The sequence below is a fragment of the Theropithecus gelada genome, chromosome 9 (genome assembly GCF_003255815.1).
Source record: "Theropithecus gelada isolate Dixy chromosome 9, Tgel_1.0, whole genome shotgun sequence".
Classification (NCBI taxonomy): domain Eukaryota; kingdom Metazoa; phylum Chordata; class Mammalia; order Primates; family Cercopithecidae; genus Theropithecus; species Theropithecus gelada.
The window spans coordinates 112,429,251-112,447,497 of NC_037677.1; the positions used below are offsets into that span (position 1 = coordinate 112,429,251).

The 18,247-nt window shown below is 37.1% G+C and overlaps 1 protein-coding gene across 1 annotated transcript in view; it reads left to right on the top strand.

Annotated features, from left to right (window-relative positions):
• The window catches only part of ATRNL1 (attractin like 1), an 831,601-nt gene that overhangs the window by 724,201 nt on the left and 89,153 nt on the right, over nt 1-18,247 (top strand). The window contains exon 28 of the mRNA XM_025396530.1: nt 6,086-6,200. Coding sequence (XP_025252315.1) covers nt 6,086-6,200 — 115 coding nt within the window. The remainder of the gene's footprint in view (nt 1-6,085; nt 6,201-18,247) is intronic.

Below are 18,247 nucleotides of genomic sequence, written 5' to 3' on the forward strand. Positions count from 1 at the left end.
TGTTTTTGAAATCTGGAATCTTAGTATTTGCTGATCCTATGGAATCAGCACGCTTGATTAGCTGCAAGCCAAAAGCCATTAGGCTCACTTAATACAATACTCAGTAAATTCATTCAGTTTTACTAATGTGACTAAAAACTAAATTTCGTATCAATATAAACACTCATTAAACCGCAAATACCAAGTCATGCAAGCTGTTGAAAAAGACTCATTTTTATTTATAGATGAATTCTGATAAGAATAGCATTAAAAGTATTTTAGTAGGGAAATGTTAGAGTGATTAATGTGTAGTTGTTTGCATTTTTAATATTTCACTCATCTATCAGATTAGTATTTGTGCATACTGTCAGAATTTATTCTCTTCTTGTCAAAATACTTATTACTGCTGACAGGTATAACATACCCACATTAATCCTTAATTCCTTGATTCAATTTTCTAATTGCTTTTTTGGCATGCGATGGTGGCCATTTAGTCTTATGTGATGTATTCATCATATGGTATAAAACTGTTCTTTAAAAATTAGATGTGCCATTTAAAGTAACTGAGCAGGAAGAAAAAAATACTCAGGATTGGAAATATTAAATTTCACCATACTTAGACAAACTGTTAGATATTGGTATGTCACAGATTCTGGAGGTTGTCCATAAACCATAGCACAGAATGTTAAAGAGGAAAGGAACCTTAAAAATCATCCAACCTACCTGTTGGGGAAAACTGACTTAGTTTTCCAGTTGGGGAAACTGACTTAGTAACAAGCCCAGGATCACACAGCTAGATAGTGGGAGAGCTGGTCTGAGGACTCATATGTTCTGATCACTAGTCAGAAATGGGGTAAGTATCTGCATATAATTGTTATAACTGGTATTCTAAATTGATTTTTACTATTAATAGTCAGGCCAAGAGAATGAGAGACACCTTAGCTTCTTAAGCTATATTTTTTAGTAATATTGTACAATGGCTGAAAACCTAGACTGCAGAATCAGAGTTTCAATCCTGGATCTGCCCCTCACTAGCTGTCTTACCCTGAGAATACCATCTGACCTCTCTGAATTTCAATTACTTCATCTGTAGGAAATGGAAAATAACAGTATCCTGCTAATAGGGTTGCTATTTAGATTACATACAATAATGCATGTAAAAAGCTTAGCATAGCTCTAGGCATCTAGTAAGCACTCAGTAAATGTTACATATTATTATTTTTAGTGTTTTATTATCCCTTTAATATCCAAATTTGGAGAGAAACTTGGTCATGCCTTATCACTTATTTCACCATGTGACCTCTGTGACAACTTGATTTACTCATTCATTGACTCTTTCACTTACCGTGTGCAATGCACTCTAGTAGATGCTATACGTAAGACAAAGAAAAATCTAACATAATATATGCCTTGCAGAAGCAGGGCTATACAACATGTATATCAATAAGTACAATAAAACATTGGTAGACATAGGTCCCAAAAAGGCGGCACAAGCACCATGCTTGGACATTTCAAAGAGAGGAAGTGAGCACAGGGGATATAGGGATGAATAAGAAACAAGACCTGTTCTCAAGGAGCTTGATGCAATGGGAAATAGACATTTACCCAGCTGTTATTCAAAGTAGAAAATAAAGAGGGCCACAAAAAGTAAAGTTAAAGAACTAAAGAGGGAGAAACTAAATATCTCAGATCAGAGAAGGCTTTATAGATGAAGTGACACGAGTTGGCTTTGAGGGATGCATAAGATCAGGAATATTGGAGACCTGTGGGAAGGATGCCTTAGACAATAGGAAGACTAAGAGTGAAGAAGGCACAGATGACTGAAAATCCTGGGAACAGTTGAACAGTTACTAATAGCGCTTAATTTGACTAAAACATAGAGCTTGTGCAGAATAAAGGATGTGATTAGATGAGTATGTAGGGAATGTCATTTTGGACTCAAGCCTCTTTTGACCCATAGACATGTTCTGTTGGTCAGCACACATTTTAAGAGTTAATGTCTTTTAAAAAGTTATACTTTCTAGTTAGTACCCACTACGTTTTATTGTCTTACTCTAGGGGATAAGTCAGTCTTCCTACCTATTACAGGTAATATAACATAAAGTTAAGCATACAAGCTCAGAAGATAGACTGCATTGGTCCAAATCCTGGTTACGCCACCTATTAGGTCTACAACTTTATTTATGTCACTTGAACTCTTAGACCTTCAGTTTCATCATCTGTAAAATGGAAATAGTCAATGCCTCGTTGGGTAGGTATTGACACCAGGCATATAGTAAGTGCTTAATAAATGTTAACTATTATTACTCTGTTACCCACCTGTGCCTTGAAGTGACTTAGTTTACAAGTTCTACTTTGGAACTACTGAAAACGTTTTTGAGAAAGGATGTGACATCTTTTTAATCTTGAGTCCTTGAATGTTCTACTAAACCCCACTTAAATTGTAATGACTGTTCCAAGGACATCAGATAATTCTGTTAAGCCCTCAGCTGCTGGAATACAGTTTCTAGTGATGGGTCTCAGTGTGATTTACAGAAGTGAATCCCTCACTCACCATTGGAGAGGGCCAGTGGAAGAAGAAACAAGTAACCAGCTTTACCCATTGATGTTTTCCAAACGTACAGTGATTCACATAGCAGCAGTTTCCCAGGATTGATCCTGAGCTCAAATGAAGGCCTCATTTTCAGAACAAATTATTATGAGTTTTAAGAACTATAATCTTGAAAATCTCCATGATTCTAGAAGCTTCTCTGGTAATTTTTTTTCTGTTTGTAAGAGCTGAGAAATGGAAAGCATTTAATATAGAATTTTTGCTCCTAAAACAGCAACTTGAAAATAAGAGTACAATAGCTTTAAAAACACTAGAGTGAACAAAACAAGTCTTTTTGAAAGTGCTGTGGGCTTAATACACAAGGACTGCTAATTACATAACTGTCAGTGATATTTTCTGGTAGAGCCTAATACCAACTTCTTGCAGTACAACAAATATGAAAATGCCTCGAAGTAAATCACAGTTGCTGAGTGCTGTGGGCAAACAAACCCAGGCCTTATCTCTTTGAAAGGCAGCAATGGAAAGTACATGATAAATTGCACAGCTCAGTGAACATGTTATGTCATTGTGAAATGATTTTGATTCATGGTTATGTAGTTATCACGAAACAACTGACAAACCTCAGGGTATCAGAAACATTATCATTCGTGGGGTTTTGCTATTTTCTGTTGTAAAATTCAAGTGCTATAAAGTGATTTGTTTGGTTTTTTTGTATATAAAATTCTGTATTGAAAGTGATATTTGCAACAAACTCCTTAGAAATAATGTTTAAAATATGTGAATTTCTTCCAGAAGTTATCAAAGAGCTGAGCTAGTAACTAATATTTTAAACAGAATGAATAATTCATATTTTTGCTAATATCCTTTTATTAAAATTCTTTTACCTAAAAATAGACCAAGTTGTAAGTCAATTTGATTTTTTTAAATAGAAGTATAATCTCCTTTTATATAGTTTATCAATATACAGAAATTTCTGAATGTTTTCTTTACAATAACAGTAGAACTAAGAATGAGAGAGTAATTTTTTAAAGGAAGATTTGTAGAAGTAGCTTTTATGCAGGCATAATTTCCTTTCCACTTTTGAGATATTCTACTGCACTGTCCTTATTTTTTGCTAAGTCTCTGAAGTTTAAAGTGTTAATTAGGCCATATTCCACCTGAAGATTACTTATTTTTTATTAATTTTTTTCTCCATTGATGCTGTTGATGTTTAAACACCAGTAGTTGATGTTTTAAAATGTTTTCTGCTTGTGTTAAAAGTGGCAGAAAGATAGCCTGGCAAAAAGATCAAAGTGATGTACTACTGAATCATTTGTTGTTTTGCTCAGTCTCCTAAAGCAAGACCCACTGTTTCTCAACTTTTTTATACAAACATATAATTCTACTGTTCTAATTTTTGCAGTCAAGTTTTTTTTTTTTAACATGCCTTTGGATATGCTGAAGAGTATCAGTTAATACGTTGAGAGTTTAAAAAGAAAAACAAAGAAAAGCTTGCCCGTTGGTAGAAATGATTGATTGTTTCTTAGGTATGGTTTTTCCAATATATCACTATCATTTAAACCCTGAGTTTATTTTATGTTCTGTTAGTATATTTTAATCAATTGACCTTTATATATTGTTTGCATTTATTAAATTAAAATAACTTTTAGTAGCCTGTAAATATGATTTGAAACATTTCATAGTATTTTTCTTTTAGCCTTGGAATATGACAAACCTATTCTCTAAATATTTACATCATTGGAGAATATCTATGTACTTATGCTAATTTTGACTTAACATTTTCAAAAATAAGTCTGTTAAATTAAATGTAAGCTTTAAAGTGTAAAACCATAGATCATGTAACTTGATACAAGTATTGCAACATGGCTTACAGCATTTTCTTGGAACATTTTTATGCCCTTTACTTCCACCACCATGTCCACTTTCACCTTTATATTGAATACTCCCAAAATGTTATCTATATGAGGATAATTTTAAAACATGAGATTTATGTTGCTATAAAGGAGAAATCCTTTATAACCACATAAAACCGTTGTCACCAGAAATTTCAGTCTAAGTTTTACATGAAAGCAGGCATATTTTATCTTTAATGCCTCATTAAACTTTCTAGAAACGGCAGTATTCTAGAATATTCTAGGTGAATGACTGCATATGTCTGTATTTCTTCTGAAAACTTTAAATATCATCAATGAAAAAAGCCTGAACAAATCATTTGTTCTAATAATTAAAGCCGTAGTACTTATTCTTCCATTTAATTTTGCCTTTACTCAGAAATGTTGCTTTGATATATCAACCATGTCTCTTCTACAGCTCTTTAAATAATGGCCAAAACTAACATTCCTAGGCTAAATTGATAGCCTCACTATTCCAAAGATCACATTGTGTTTCATTCCAAATTTCATATGTGGATTTGTATACACATGTGTGTACTTGTGCATACGTTTATATATACTTGTGTGGAGGTGCATGTTTGCATATGCACACATGTCATAAGCATGCATTGTGTGATTAAGAATGTGAACTCAGGAGGCAGCCTGCCTGAGCTTAAATGCTAGCCCAACTACTTCTTCCTAGCTATACAAGTCCTAGCAAGCTTTTTTAACCTCTTGCTTCAGTGTTCTCATGTTACAGAGTTGTTGTGAGTTTAAATAAGTCAATATATGTAATGCACTTTGAACACCTAATCCATAGTAACAACTTAATAAAATACTAGCTATTGCTATTATTATTATTATTATATATTTACTCTATGTTATTTCTAAAGTTATTTATACAAGTGCATTGGTGGGTGATTAGTAAGTAGGTATTTCAATAAAACAGTATTAAAGATATGCCAGCCTGATCTCACTTTTACATGTGGATTCTTAAAAAAAGTCAAAGACATAGAAACAGAGAATAGAACAATAGTCACCAGGGACAGGGAGGGGGAGGATATGAGGAGATGTAGGTCAAAGGGTACAAACTTGCACTTATGTGGGATTAATAAGTCTATAGATCTAATGTAAGCAGGAGGACTATAGTTAATACTGTTGTATTGTATACTGAAAATTTGCTAAGAGAGTGTATTTTAAGTGCTCTTCCCACCAAAAAATAGGTAACTGTATCAGGTGATGAATATGTTACTTGGATTGACTGTAGTAATAATTTCACTATGTATACATATATCAAAACATCATGTTGTACACTCTGTAGACAGTAAAAATAAGAAAATTAAGATAAGCCAACAGAATATTTTGAATTGTGATCACTTAATTGGATAAACTACACTGTGTTGTACATCATTGGTGAGAGGAAAAAATTGGGAAAAAGGAACAAAAGTTGCATAACTTTGTGGCTCACAAGCTGCTCGTCAAATATAGTGAAATTTGTTGATTTATTCAAATGTAGGCCAAGTGCACATCTATAGTGTGCAAGGAGCTAGTGTTAAAATAACACATGGTGTGTCCTGAACAAGTAGGAATGTACAGCACAGCTACCTAAAGGATAGATAAGATGAAAATTAAAATAGCAATGCTATGTCAATTGTGCAAACTTAAAGTGGGTTTTCTTTTTCAGGGGGCACCCAAGCCAATCGCCATTGAACCTTGTGCTGGGAACAGAGCTGCTGTTCTGACTGTGTTTCTTTGTCTACCACGAGGATCATCAGGTGCCCCTCCCCCTGGGCAGTCAGGTATGATAAATGAGGAGCCTTCAGCAGTTAAGCAGAACTTGTAGACTGAACAGAAGAAATAAACAATGCCACTAAATAGCACAGTAAGGATCTTTACAAGGTTCTAATTTAGAGCATGGTAAAATTTTATGAGAATACAAACTTTTACCCAACTATCTAGATAGCTGCATTGTTATAAATGGAGATTTCCCAGTGTTTCTCTGAAAAACACATGTTGAATATGTGTGTATTTCTGTATAATACACACATGTATGAATGTTCACACATACACCTGCATTAATTGCTGGTATTACAATGAGAAATCTCATTAGCAGGGCCACCGTGTTCTAGACCCTTCCAGCCAGCTTCCTTTCTTCCGGTATGTGTGGCATGTTGGAAACCAAATTATAAATATGATTAGAAATTTGCTTTGTGAATATGGAACCAAACTAGGGAACATATATGTTTGGAATGTTGAATGGCATCAGAGGATGACAGCTTCATGCAATCATCTCAGTAGGTTTAAGATATGCCCTTGCTTTCAGCACCAACTGGAGTTCATGGGCCAGGGGAACCTCTGTCTTAGGTGGGCACAGCCAGCCTTTGTTCTGAGCCTTTTCCTGTAGGAAAAGCATGTTTTTGATTTGAGGATAATTATACCTGTCCTCTTAGACGTCTGCTCATTGCGGTGGTGTTGTCCACATTCTAAGCATGCTCAATGTGGAATATAAATCATACTTAAATTGCAGACCACACTTATTTCTCTCTTTTTGCATATACTATTCCATCTTTATAATTTTGAATTTTTCTGTCTCCTGATTATTTTCTCTCTCCAACCACTCTGGAATGAATGCTTTTTGAGGGCAAGGGTGATTTCAAATCTGTTTTTCTCTTCAATTCCCCTTAAGCATAAAATAAAATGCCAGCAATCTGGCAAGTTCTCAATAACAGTAACTGATGATGAACTGGCCTCCTTGCTTATTTTATCTTTTCTTACTTCCCTACTTGGCTTTGAATTTGTTCCTCACTTTCTTGACTTGTGTCCAACCAGACACAAAAAATGGAAAATGTACTACTTTATGCCTTGTAAACGTTAGGTTTACAGAATTTTTCCCATATATGGGAGCAAAGAGTTTCCAACACCTTCAGATTCATCATTCATGGTACCTGATGATATCTTATTGCAGGAATTTCTATCCAAAGTTCATTTATGGATGTTTATTCAAAGAAATAAACATTTTCTGCACCTTTTCATACATTGAATGAATGTCTTGTTCTTTTCCTTTCAGCACCTCTGAGGTAAATGGGATGCAATAAGTAAAATAGTTTGGCACTGGTCAGATAAGATGGATAATTATAGGTACTTGCACAGCTAATGGAAGTATTGTTTTAAAACTGGGATGATTTCCAAAACAAACACTTCACTAATGAAAACAAGTCTGTGTGATATACATCAAGGTTTTTCTCGATCCTTCACGAGATGGGCAGACTGAAGGCAACTGCCAATTCTCTGTCCCTTTAACCTTTGAAGTCCTTTTTGACTTATATGAAAGAGACAAATAGCAGTGTGAACCATTACCTCAGCTGTGTTTTCTAACAACTGGATTATGATTACTAAGGGTAATGTTATCTTAGATATGCATAGTACTTTACTCTTTCTAAAATGTTCTTCTATTTTTCACATGTGATCCTCATGACAGGGCTGTGAGATAGGTGTTATAAGAGGGGAGTGAGATGTAGAAAGCACTGTATATCTGCACTCAAGGAATAATTGGGAGAGGGGATACTAGAGTGTAGAGCAAAAGAATAAAAATTACTTACTGCTAGCATTCCAGGTAATTTTTCCTGATGATCTGTAGCAGAGAGCCTGTCTATAATAAACAGCCCATGTCTTTACAAAAGCAAGCATTTGGATGAATACTGAAAATGTCTACAGGGTTGATAGAGCTAGACAAAAGATTGAAATAGCTTACCATACTTTTTACAGAGCCTGAGGATTAAACTATGATGAGTATCTGTGTACATAATTCAGGATGAGCTTGTTCTTTGTTTTCTAAAAACAATCTAGTAGATTTTTCAAGCTCTTACAGAAATAAGACAGTGGTTCTACTCTTTAAATTGCAGCATTATCTGTTATCTTCATCAATTTGGAAGATGGGTAAGATGGGTAGATGGACTGATATGTCATAAAGCAAGTAAAGTAAAATGTTAATGGTAGGATCTAGGTGCTAGGAATACTGGTATTCATTATAAAATTCTTTTAACTTTGATACATGTTTAAATATTTAATAATAAAATGTTGGGAAACAATAAAATAAAATATCTTGACTTCACTGCAAGAAAAAAGGCAATATCTGTAGAGAAAATTTTTTCCAATATCATCATCTAGGTTTTCCCTGAACAAGAAAAATACTGACACTGATCTATGAACTAAATGACTATTTTTTTCACTCCTCATCCAAATATTTAGTGTATACACAGCCAATTAAAACTTAACACATTTGAGAGGAAATATATTCCAATGATTATTTGGGAACCATATTGGCTCTTGGGAACCAAATGCTGACACTGGTTATCTCATTGTTGAAGTTTAGTTTATTCTATATCTTTACAGAAAGTCCTTATATATGCCTGTGCTCATCCCAGTGCCCTACACATAGAAATCAGTTCATAAGTTATTTTGGTGATGATGATGACAATGATAGTAGGCTGGAAATGTGACCTTTAGCAACCACTTGACTCTATGAGCTTCAGTTAATTTCAGTAAAATGAGCAACTGGGTTCAAATTAATTTACCCTTTCCCAGATTCCTCTCCTAGAAGCCCTGTGTTCTCTTGAACCTCCTCCACTATTTGTGCAGGGTGACAGGTTGGGGGAGTTGAGGAGGAGGTAGAGGCGGAGCTTCATTGGCAGGCTCCTGACCCCACCCCCACTGTGTGAAGGACAGGGTGCCAGGGGTCTTCTCTTGGCTGTTGGGCTATTTATTTCTCCAAATGTTAGTGTTTCTGTTCAGTTATTAAATTAGCATTCATTAAGAGTCTTCTTATAGATTAAAAGTCTTCTTGTAGTACTTTGCATAATCTCAAATTTTTTTTATCAGGCTCCTTGTTTGAAATGTAGCTTACTAAATTTTTTTTATCAGACTCTTTGTTTGAAATGTAACTTACTAAATGTCAGTGTCATGTGTACTCTCCGTTGGCATGAATAAGAGCATTTAAGGAGGTTGAGCCTGAGGATCGGCAAAGGCAGAAGCATCCTATGGGCATGGTGGATTTCTCTCATACAGTGGATTTCAACCCTGAAAATGAGTGACAGAAATGCACAGGAACTACTTTGGCCATCTCTTTTCAGGAGCAGCTAGTGATTTTTTTTTTAATTTAAAAAATAGCATTATCTTTGGATTTGATTTTCTTTCCACCAGCAATTGCTTCAGCAATATGTGGCAAGTAATACTTAGACGTGGCCATTTTAGTTTCTTTCTGAAATGTGTGAACTCCCTTCTTTATGGCTCTTGTCTTAACCAGAGGTCAAAAGAAAAACTGTGCCGACTCATCCCTTAGATTACCCATGCACTAATCTCTTTTTAATACAATAAATTTAGGTGCTTGGGAGAAATTCTCCCTTTAGGGGGCTTAGAATAGTAAGGCAAAAGATATTAAGTAGGCTTTTTGGCATTCCTAGAGCTGGACTAATTAGGTTTCCTGCTCCCCCGCCCAGTAAACCTGCTGCTTCATTTCTGTATTTTCTGTGAGCAGCCATGCCAAACTCTTTGGTTAAGGTGGGATTTATGCTGTTGTTTATGCCTATGTTCACTGTGCAGCCACTTTGTCTTCTGATCTCAAAGTGGTTGAAAGATTGACATCTCCATGAAAACAGGACACATTAAGTAACTCTCCTGCATGACACTAAACAACCAAGCATGTCTCCAGTCACCCCGGACAGCATGGTCCCCGAGCGTTTTAGAGGCACATTAAGATGAAATGTGGACGGAGTAAATAGAGCTCTTCAGAAGCATAAATTGAAAATGATAATGATTGCTGTCACTTTGTGATGGAAGATTATGGATTTCATAGTTTATGGATGCTTCCTAATGAGAAGCAGATTAACTTTTCTCACTGGATCAAAAATCCCAGTGGCCCAAATCTCCACTGCTGAAAAGAAGCTATGTGCTACAACTGGAAGTAGAATTTTGCCATGATCCTGCCTCATAGATGATTGACTATACCATTACCAAAAGAATACTACTAGAAAGTCTAAGGTTTTGAAATTTTTAAGTTTTCTACATTAGCCTTAGAAGTTTGGGCAGGATGATTAGATTATTTTGAATAATCTAGAAATATTATATAATGTTTAAAATAATCGTTTTCCCACAGTGTCATGGATGTCTTTCTTGTTTATAATGATAACAATAAGAGAACTTTGGTTTCATTTCATGAAAAGAGGAAAGGGAAAAAGAACCAGGCATTATTTTAAGTGCTTTATATATACATTGGTGTAACCCTCTTAATGATTCTGTGGAGATGATTATCCCGCTTTTACTATTTAGAAAACCAAAACTCTAGAGAGATTAAATGACTTCCCCAGGGTAAATACAGCTAGTGAGTGAGTGAGCCAGAATTCAAACCCAGGGACATTGGCTCCTCAGCCTGTGTGACTCTCCCTCATCACTGTGCTCCTGTGGATAAAGATAATGGAGCATAGCCCTTATTCCTAAAAAACCTTTAAACCCAAAGTCAAGGAGGAAGGCCCTAGAGGGTCTCTGCTAAGCAGTGGGCTTATGGTAGTAAGGACAATTTTATCTTTGCCGGTGACTTCAGAAATTTGGTAAAATGCAAATCTCTGCATGCCATGGCGCATCTACTGATGAAACTATGACTCAGCATATGTAATAGGAAGAAGCCCATGAACTCACAGGAAAAGAAATTAAACTCGTACATCTGAGCTCTGGACTTGGAGCCACAAGCCCTAAGATCTAGACCTAGCTCTGTCACTCACTAGCAGTGGGACCATGGGCAAGTCTTTTAGTCTCTGGATCTTCTGTTTTCCCATGCAAAAAATGATGGGGTTAGATTAGATTCCTAAGATGCGTTTCACTCTAACCCCATTGCACGGTTTAATACTGCAAATTATGCTAAGTCATGCCAGTTTGGGGTGGGGAGAGCAAATAACTCGCGTCTGAGTGGTACTTTAATTTATCTTTTTAGCTGCTCAGAGCCATTGGGAAACTTTATTTTCATATGTATTGATTATTAGTGACTAAAAATAGTTCGCATTGCTCCTTAAATTTAACAAAATCTTAAAATTGTGTTAATAAAATCTTCTTAGCATGTTTGAAAGAGGTAGGTGGTTTAGAGTGCCCCCATTTTCGAAGTGAGTAAAAAGAAGCTAACACTACCAGTGAGAGGTACATTTCCCGTAATCTCAGAGATGGATGGGAAATGGAGTCCAGGTCTGCTGGCTCACAGTGTAGTACTTTCTCCTCTGAAGACAGTTTTTTAAAGCAAATTTCCAGTTTCTAGCAGCCTCTGAAATTTCTATCCCTTCAGACTTTGTTTTTCTTTTATAATTCTGCCACCGTATCTTCACACTTGTAGAAATACATCTGTTGATATAATCTTAGCACTTTCTTTGTTAGAGGTGGCTAGAATAAGAAATAGAACTACTGAATTACATCAAAACTTCATTATAAAAATCTGGCATGTTAGTTGCCCTTTAACCTCAAATATAAATATTGTTTATAGCCAGTGTATGTGTCTTCACAAAGAAGAAAGAAAAAGTGGCATTCATGGTAAAATAAACTAGAAAATTAGGCAGATAGCCCAGGAAACAACAGAGATAAGAACAAATATCTGAGATTCTTGTTAATAAATATGACTCTGTGTCAAAAAAATATCTGATATTAAAAGACCTTAAAATCAACAGAAGGAAATAATTTTCCCTTGTTTCCAAAATAGAGTTATTGTGAATCCTCCCTTGCTACTCTTACTCATTCAAGAAACGTGTAAACGTATCTATTATATGGCAGCACTGGATCTACTATAGTGAACCAAACAGAGTTCCTGCCCTCATAGAGGTTACAGCCTATGCAGAGACAAACATTCATGCAAATCAACGCATGCAAATCAACTCATACTTACAAGTTGTGTTAAAGTGCTATGAACAAAGAACAGAGAGGTGAAATAAAACAGATGTACAATTGCTAAGTTTAATATTTGTCCACAGCAGTAATCGAGTGATAAACATAGTCATTAAAATGCCCTTTCCTCAATTCTAACATCTCTGTAGTGTTTGACTGTCGATTATTCCCCACTTCACCTCCCCACGTTCTGGAAACTTTCCCTTCCTCTGTTGTTTTGTGCCTTGACCCATCACAGGTACCCACTTAGAATTCACTTAGCGGCAATGGCTGTAGAGCACCTCCTTTCTGTGCATCCTCAGCTTCGTCTGCCCCTTGCATACAGGCTTTCCCCCAGGTCTGATCCTTAGCCAGCTTCTTTTACCCTTTCCACTCACTTAGGGAAAACTTCTCTGCAGCTAACTGCCTGCCAGTCCTGTGGGTCTTCAGCCAACACCTCTCACATGCTGAGCACCAGCATCTCAACCTGGATTTCCTCCCGTTCAGATAAAAAGTCAGCCTGCCTTCCCCCTTCCCTCTATCACCTCCCACCATTCCCCAGACCAGCTCTTCTCCCCTGACTTGCCTGTTTTTGTAAAGTCTGTTTCGGAGTGGCTCAAGTTTGAAACCTTCAAATTAGCCTGTCTTCTCTCTCTTTCTGCCCTTTTACATCTCAGTAATCATGAAGCTCCACAGATTTTATCCCTGGAGCAGACAGGGAAGACATCTTATTTTTTCCATTCTTATTCCCTCCATGCTTTGTTCTGGGAGTGGTTGCTTCTCACCTGGGTTGCTCCCAAAGGAAAGCACAGCTCTAATCATATCACTTCCTCATACTTTTGCAGACTTTTCATTGCCTGTTGAAATAGATCTAGACGTTTACTCTGGCATGAAGGGTCCTCTCTGACCTCTCCTCAACTTCCCGTCCGGGTTTAGCACCTCAGAGTCCTAAGCCTACCTGCGCAGCACCACTGGCTACATGGGGGTCCTTGGACAATTATTTTAAACTCTCAGGCCTTCAGTTTCTTCATCTACAACATGAGAAAAATGACTAGATAAATATCTTTGTGATGGCTGCTGGGCCTATCATTCCATACATATTTTTCTTATGATTCTCTGAGTGCAGGTGTGGTCTGCCATACTGTTGTTTCTTGTACCTGAAATCCTCTCTGTTAGCTGCTTGTTTTCAAAGCCTGGTTCAAATGGTATTTCCTCTTCCGTGAGACCTTTTCAGTCCCTTCCGTACAAATGTGACCTCACTGTCTTGAAATCCCATGCCTTCTAACATATATCTGCACCTTCTAACATATATCAAACTTGCTATGTTCTTTTCATTATTCCGCAGTAGTAAGCTCTCTGAAGGCAGTGGCTGTATCTTATTTTATCTTTGAATCCCTAGCTGCTAACAAGTTTCTGGTACTTAATAGTTGCTTGATAAATGTTTAATTGATGAATAAAATTATCTTACAATTTTGGAGACTCTTCACCATAAAAGATATGCAAAAGATGTATACTCCACAAATGTCTACTTTATAACATAAAATTTCGCTTCAAGCCCATAACCCCTATAGACTGGATTTTGTGTTTTTATATTTCATGTAAGATGGATCAAGCTACATATCTCAGGGATAGAAATCAAGCCCCAAACTGTACTTTCAATGGAATACATCTATGAAAACTAACTTGTTTAGATTTAAGGTTCAATGAACATGAGAATATTAGGGAAAGATGACACAAAACAATAAAGCAATTTATATTTCCAATGTAGCATGTCTGAAACCAATCATAGAGATCTTCTGTTTTCATGATTTGAATACTGATTTATTCCTTGGATAGTAATTTTTTTTAACTCTTTTATTTAAGTTTGAAAGAGCCCAACTCAGTTCTACCCTTTATGACCAGAAAAATAAATTACTTTGAATTTTATGGAAATGTCCACATATTAGTTATACTCGGGACAGATAACCTCACAAAAGATAACTGGCAATTAAAAAGCATCAATTGTTGGTGGTGTCATTAAAACATACTGGTTGGAAGACCGGGCGTGGTAGCTCACGCCTGTAATCCCAACACTTTGGGAGGCCAAGGCGGGTGGATCACCTGAGGTCAGGAGTTCAGGACTAGCCTGGCCAACATAGTGAAACCCATCTCTACTAAAAATACAAAAATTAGCCAGGCGTAGTGGCAGATGCCTGTAATCCCAGCTACTGGGGAGGCTGAGGCAGGAGAAACACTTGAACCCAGGAGGCAGAGGTTGCAGTGAGCCAAGACTGTGCCATTGCACTGCAGCCTGGGCAACAAGAGCGAAACTCCATCCCAAAAAACAAAACAAAACAAAACATAAAAACAAAAAGCCATAAATACTGTTTGTTGTGAATCTATTCTTTGCACCATAGTGTTCTTTGAGTTACTATAACCCTACAGGGCAGTAGACCCCAACCTTTTGGCACCAGGGACGGGTTTCATGGAAGACAATTTTCCCACAGACCTGGGGATCAGCGGCAGGGGTGATGGTTTTGGGATTAAACTGTTCCACTTCAGGTCATCAGGCATTAGTTACATTCTCATAAGGAGTTTGCAACCTAGATCCCTCACATGTGCAGCTCACAATAGGGTTCGTGTTCCTATGAGAATCTAATGCCTCTGCTGATCCAACAGGAGGTGGAGCGCAGGCTGTGATGCTCACTCACGCCCACCCATGGCTCACCTCCTGCTGTGAGGCCCGGTTCTCAATAGGCTACAGACTGGTACTGACATGCAGCCTGGGGTTGGGGGTCCTTGCTATGAGGTATGTACAGTTGACCCTTGAACAACATGGGTTTGAACTGTGTGGGCTCATTCATATGCAGATTTTCTTCTGTCTCTGCCACCCTGAAACACCAAGACCAGCCTCTCCTTTTCCTCCTCCTCCACTTACTAAAAATGAAGACAATTAGGATAAAAATCTTTATAACGACCTATTTCCACGTAATGAATAGTAAGTATATTTTCTCTTCTTTATGATTTTCTTAATATTTTCCTTTTTCTAGTTTACTTTATTATAATAATACAATATATAACATATACAACATACAAAATGTGTGTTAATCAACTGTTTATATTATTCATAAGGCTTCTGGTCAACAGTAGGCTATTAGTAGTTAAGTGTTCAGGGAGTGAAAAGTTATACAGGGACTTTAACCTGAACATCTTGTTCAAAGATCAACTGTGTTACCACTTTTCTTTCACATATGAGAAAAATGAACTTGTGTATAGTAAGTAACTTGCTTATAGCCACATAGTAAAGAATTATGGAGCAAGAATTTAAAACCAGAAAACTTTTACATCACAGTGCTTTTTATAGATGTTTTTGTTTTTGTTTTGCTTTTTCATTTCTTAGCTATATGAAAGACCATTAGCTGTTTGTGTTTTGAGGATAGCACAAGGGTTTTCTTTTACTGACCACTGTCACTCTAAAATGACATGCTCATGGTCCTCCCATTTCAGACTTTTAAATTTATCTTTCTGTCACTTTTAATTGTGAGAAATTGATTAATATGTAAAGGAAACAAAGAGGAAAATAAGGATGAGAAGCTTAAAGAATAGTGAACATGGGCCCGGCGCAGTGGCTCCCACCTATAATCCCAGCACTTTGGGAGGCCATGGCAGCCGATCACAAGGTCAGGAAGATCGAGAACATCCTGGCTAATACAGTGAAACCCTGTCTCTACTAAAAATACAAAACACTAGCCGGGCATGGTGGCTGGTACCTGTAGTCCCAGCTGCTTGGGAGGCTGAGGCAGGAGAATGACCTGAACCCAGAAGGTGGAGCTTGCAGTGAGCCGAGATCACGCCACTGTACTCCAGCCTGGGCGACAGAGCAAGACTCCTGTCTCAAAAAAAAAGAATAACAAACATGGCTAATTAAACAGGCTGCAGAAATAAGTCAGTCTTAAAAGTTAACTCAAGAATACTTTCAAGGCTGAGCAATTAGAAACAAACTCACATGAAAAATCAGAATTCATAGAAATGAAAAATGAGACCGCCAGCACTGAAACATGACCAACACATTTTTCTTTTCTTTTTTCTTCTTTCCCATCTGCCACCTCTTTCTGGTATTGCTGGAATTGACTGGTAAATAATTAATGTGGTCAAAGAGAAAAATAGGAAAAAATTAAAACTCATCAAGACAACTTACAAAGCCAAAGAGGAAAATCAAAATGTGTTGCAATAACCAAGCTGCCTTTGAAGCAACAAAACAACACAACAAGAATGTTGTGGGTATGAATAAAATGTTAAAGGTCAACCATTGTGAAAGACAGCATGGCAATTCCTCAGAGATTTAGAACTGGAAATACCATTTAACCCAGCAATCCCATTACTGAGTGTTTATCCCAAGAAATATATATCATTCTGTTATAAAGATACATGCATGCATATGTTCATTGCAGCACTGTTCATAATAGCAAAGACATGGAATCAACCCAAATGCCCATCAATGATAGACTAGATAAAGAAAATGTGGTACATATACACCATGGAGTACTATATAGCCATAAAAAGGAATGAGATTATGTCCTTTTCAGGGATGTGGATGAAACTGGAAGCCATTATCCTCAGCAAACTAACACAGGAACAGAAAACCAATTACTGTATGTTCTTACTTATAACTGAGAGCTGAACAATGAGAACATATGGAAACAGTGAGGAGAACAACTTATACTGGGGCCTGTTGGGGGAGGGAAAGGAGGGGGAAGAGCATTAGGAAAAATAGCTAATTCATGCTGGGCTTAAAACCTAGGTAATGGGTTGATAGGTTCAGCAAACCACCATGGCACACATTTACCTATGTAACAAACGTGCACATGTACCCCAGAACTTAAAATAAAATAATATAAATGTTAAGGATAAGTTTGTGAGTTCCTCCATTATTTCTTGTGATAGCTAACACCTTGGTTTATATAAAACTGCCAATTAGTAAAAAAAAAAATCCTTTTAATTGGTTATGAATTAAATAGTCCTGCTTTACATAGGTTTGGGAGAATTTAAAAGAAGGTTGCTGCCTTCATTACATCAGGCTGCTTATAGACGCTAATAAAATATTAGAGTCTAGGTGACTTAAACAACAAACATTTGTTTCCCACAGTTCTGGAGGCTGGAAAGTCCAAAACCAAGATGCCTGGCCAATTTGGTGTCTGGTAAGGGCCCTTTTCCTGGTTTGCAGATGACCACCTTCTAGCTATATCCTCACATAGCGGAGAGAAAGGACTCTGATTTCTTCTTATAAGGGCACTAATCTCATCATGAAGCTCCACCCTTTTGACCTGATCTAAACCTAATTAGTCCTCCCCAAAGACCCCCACCTCCAAATACCATTATATCAGGGATTAGTGCTTCAATGTATGAATTTGGTAGGAGGTGGGGCACAAACATTCAGGCCATAGCAGCCTCCTTCTGTAGTTAAAAAGAATGGATGGGTTCTGAGTCTCAGAATGACTAGAACCAAGGTATCTGGATCTCTCAAGCAGGGAGCGAGAGATCCAGAGACCTTGGTTCTAGTCCCTTCTCATATTACCCCTCCTTCATATTTATTGTAACATGTTGTACAAACCTAACCAGAAAAAGAAAAGAATATAATTCAGCAGCAGGCAGTACTGCACAATTCTGCCACCCAGAGCCCTCAAAAGGCAGACAGAGGGGAACTCCTTAGATCCAAAAAGGAAAATTCAGTGACTTGAGAAAATATATAAAAGGTTAAGAGTGGGTAAGTGGCCCTGCAAATTCCTTCTAGTCACAGAAACATTTTTCTGGGGGTCACCTCATAGGGCCAGTGGTCCCTCAGCAAATCCAAAAGTGTGGTCAAATTTTGATCAAAACTTCATGTTATACTGATAGCTGGTTTAATCTCGGGTCCTGCCATAGACTATTTAATGGCGTCATAGTATCTACCAAAGGCATTTTTGAGTGTGGATGT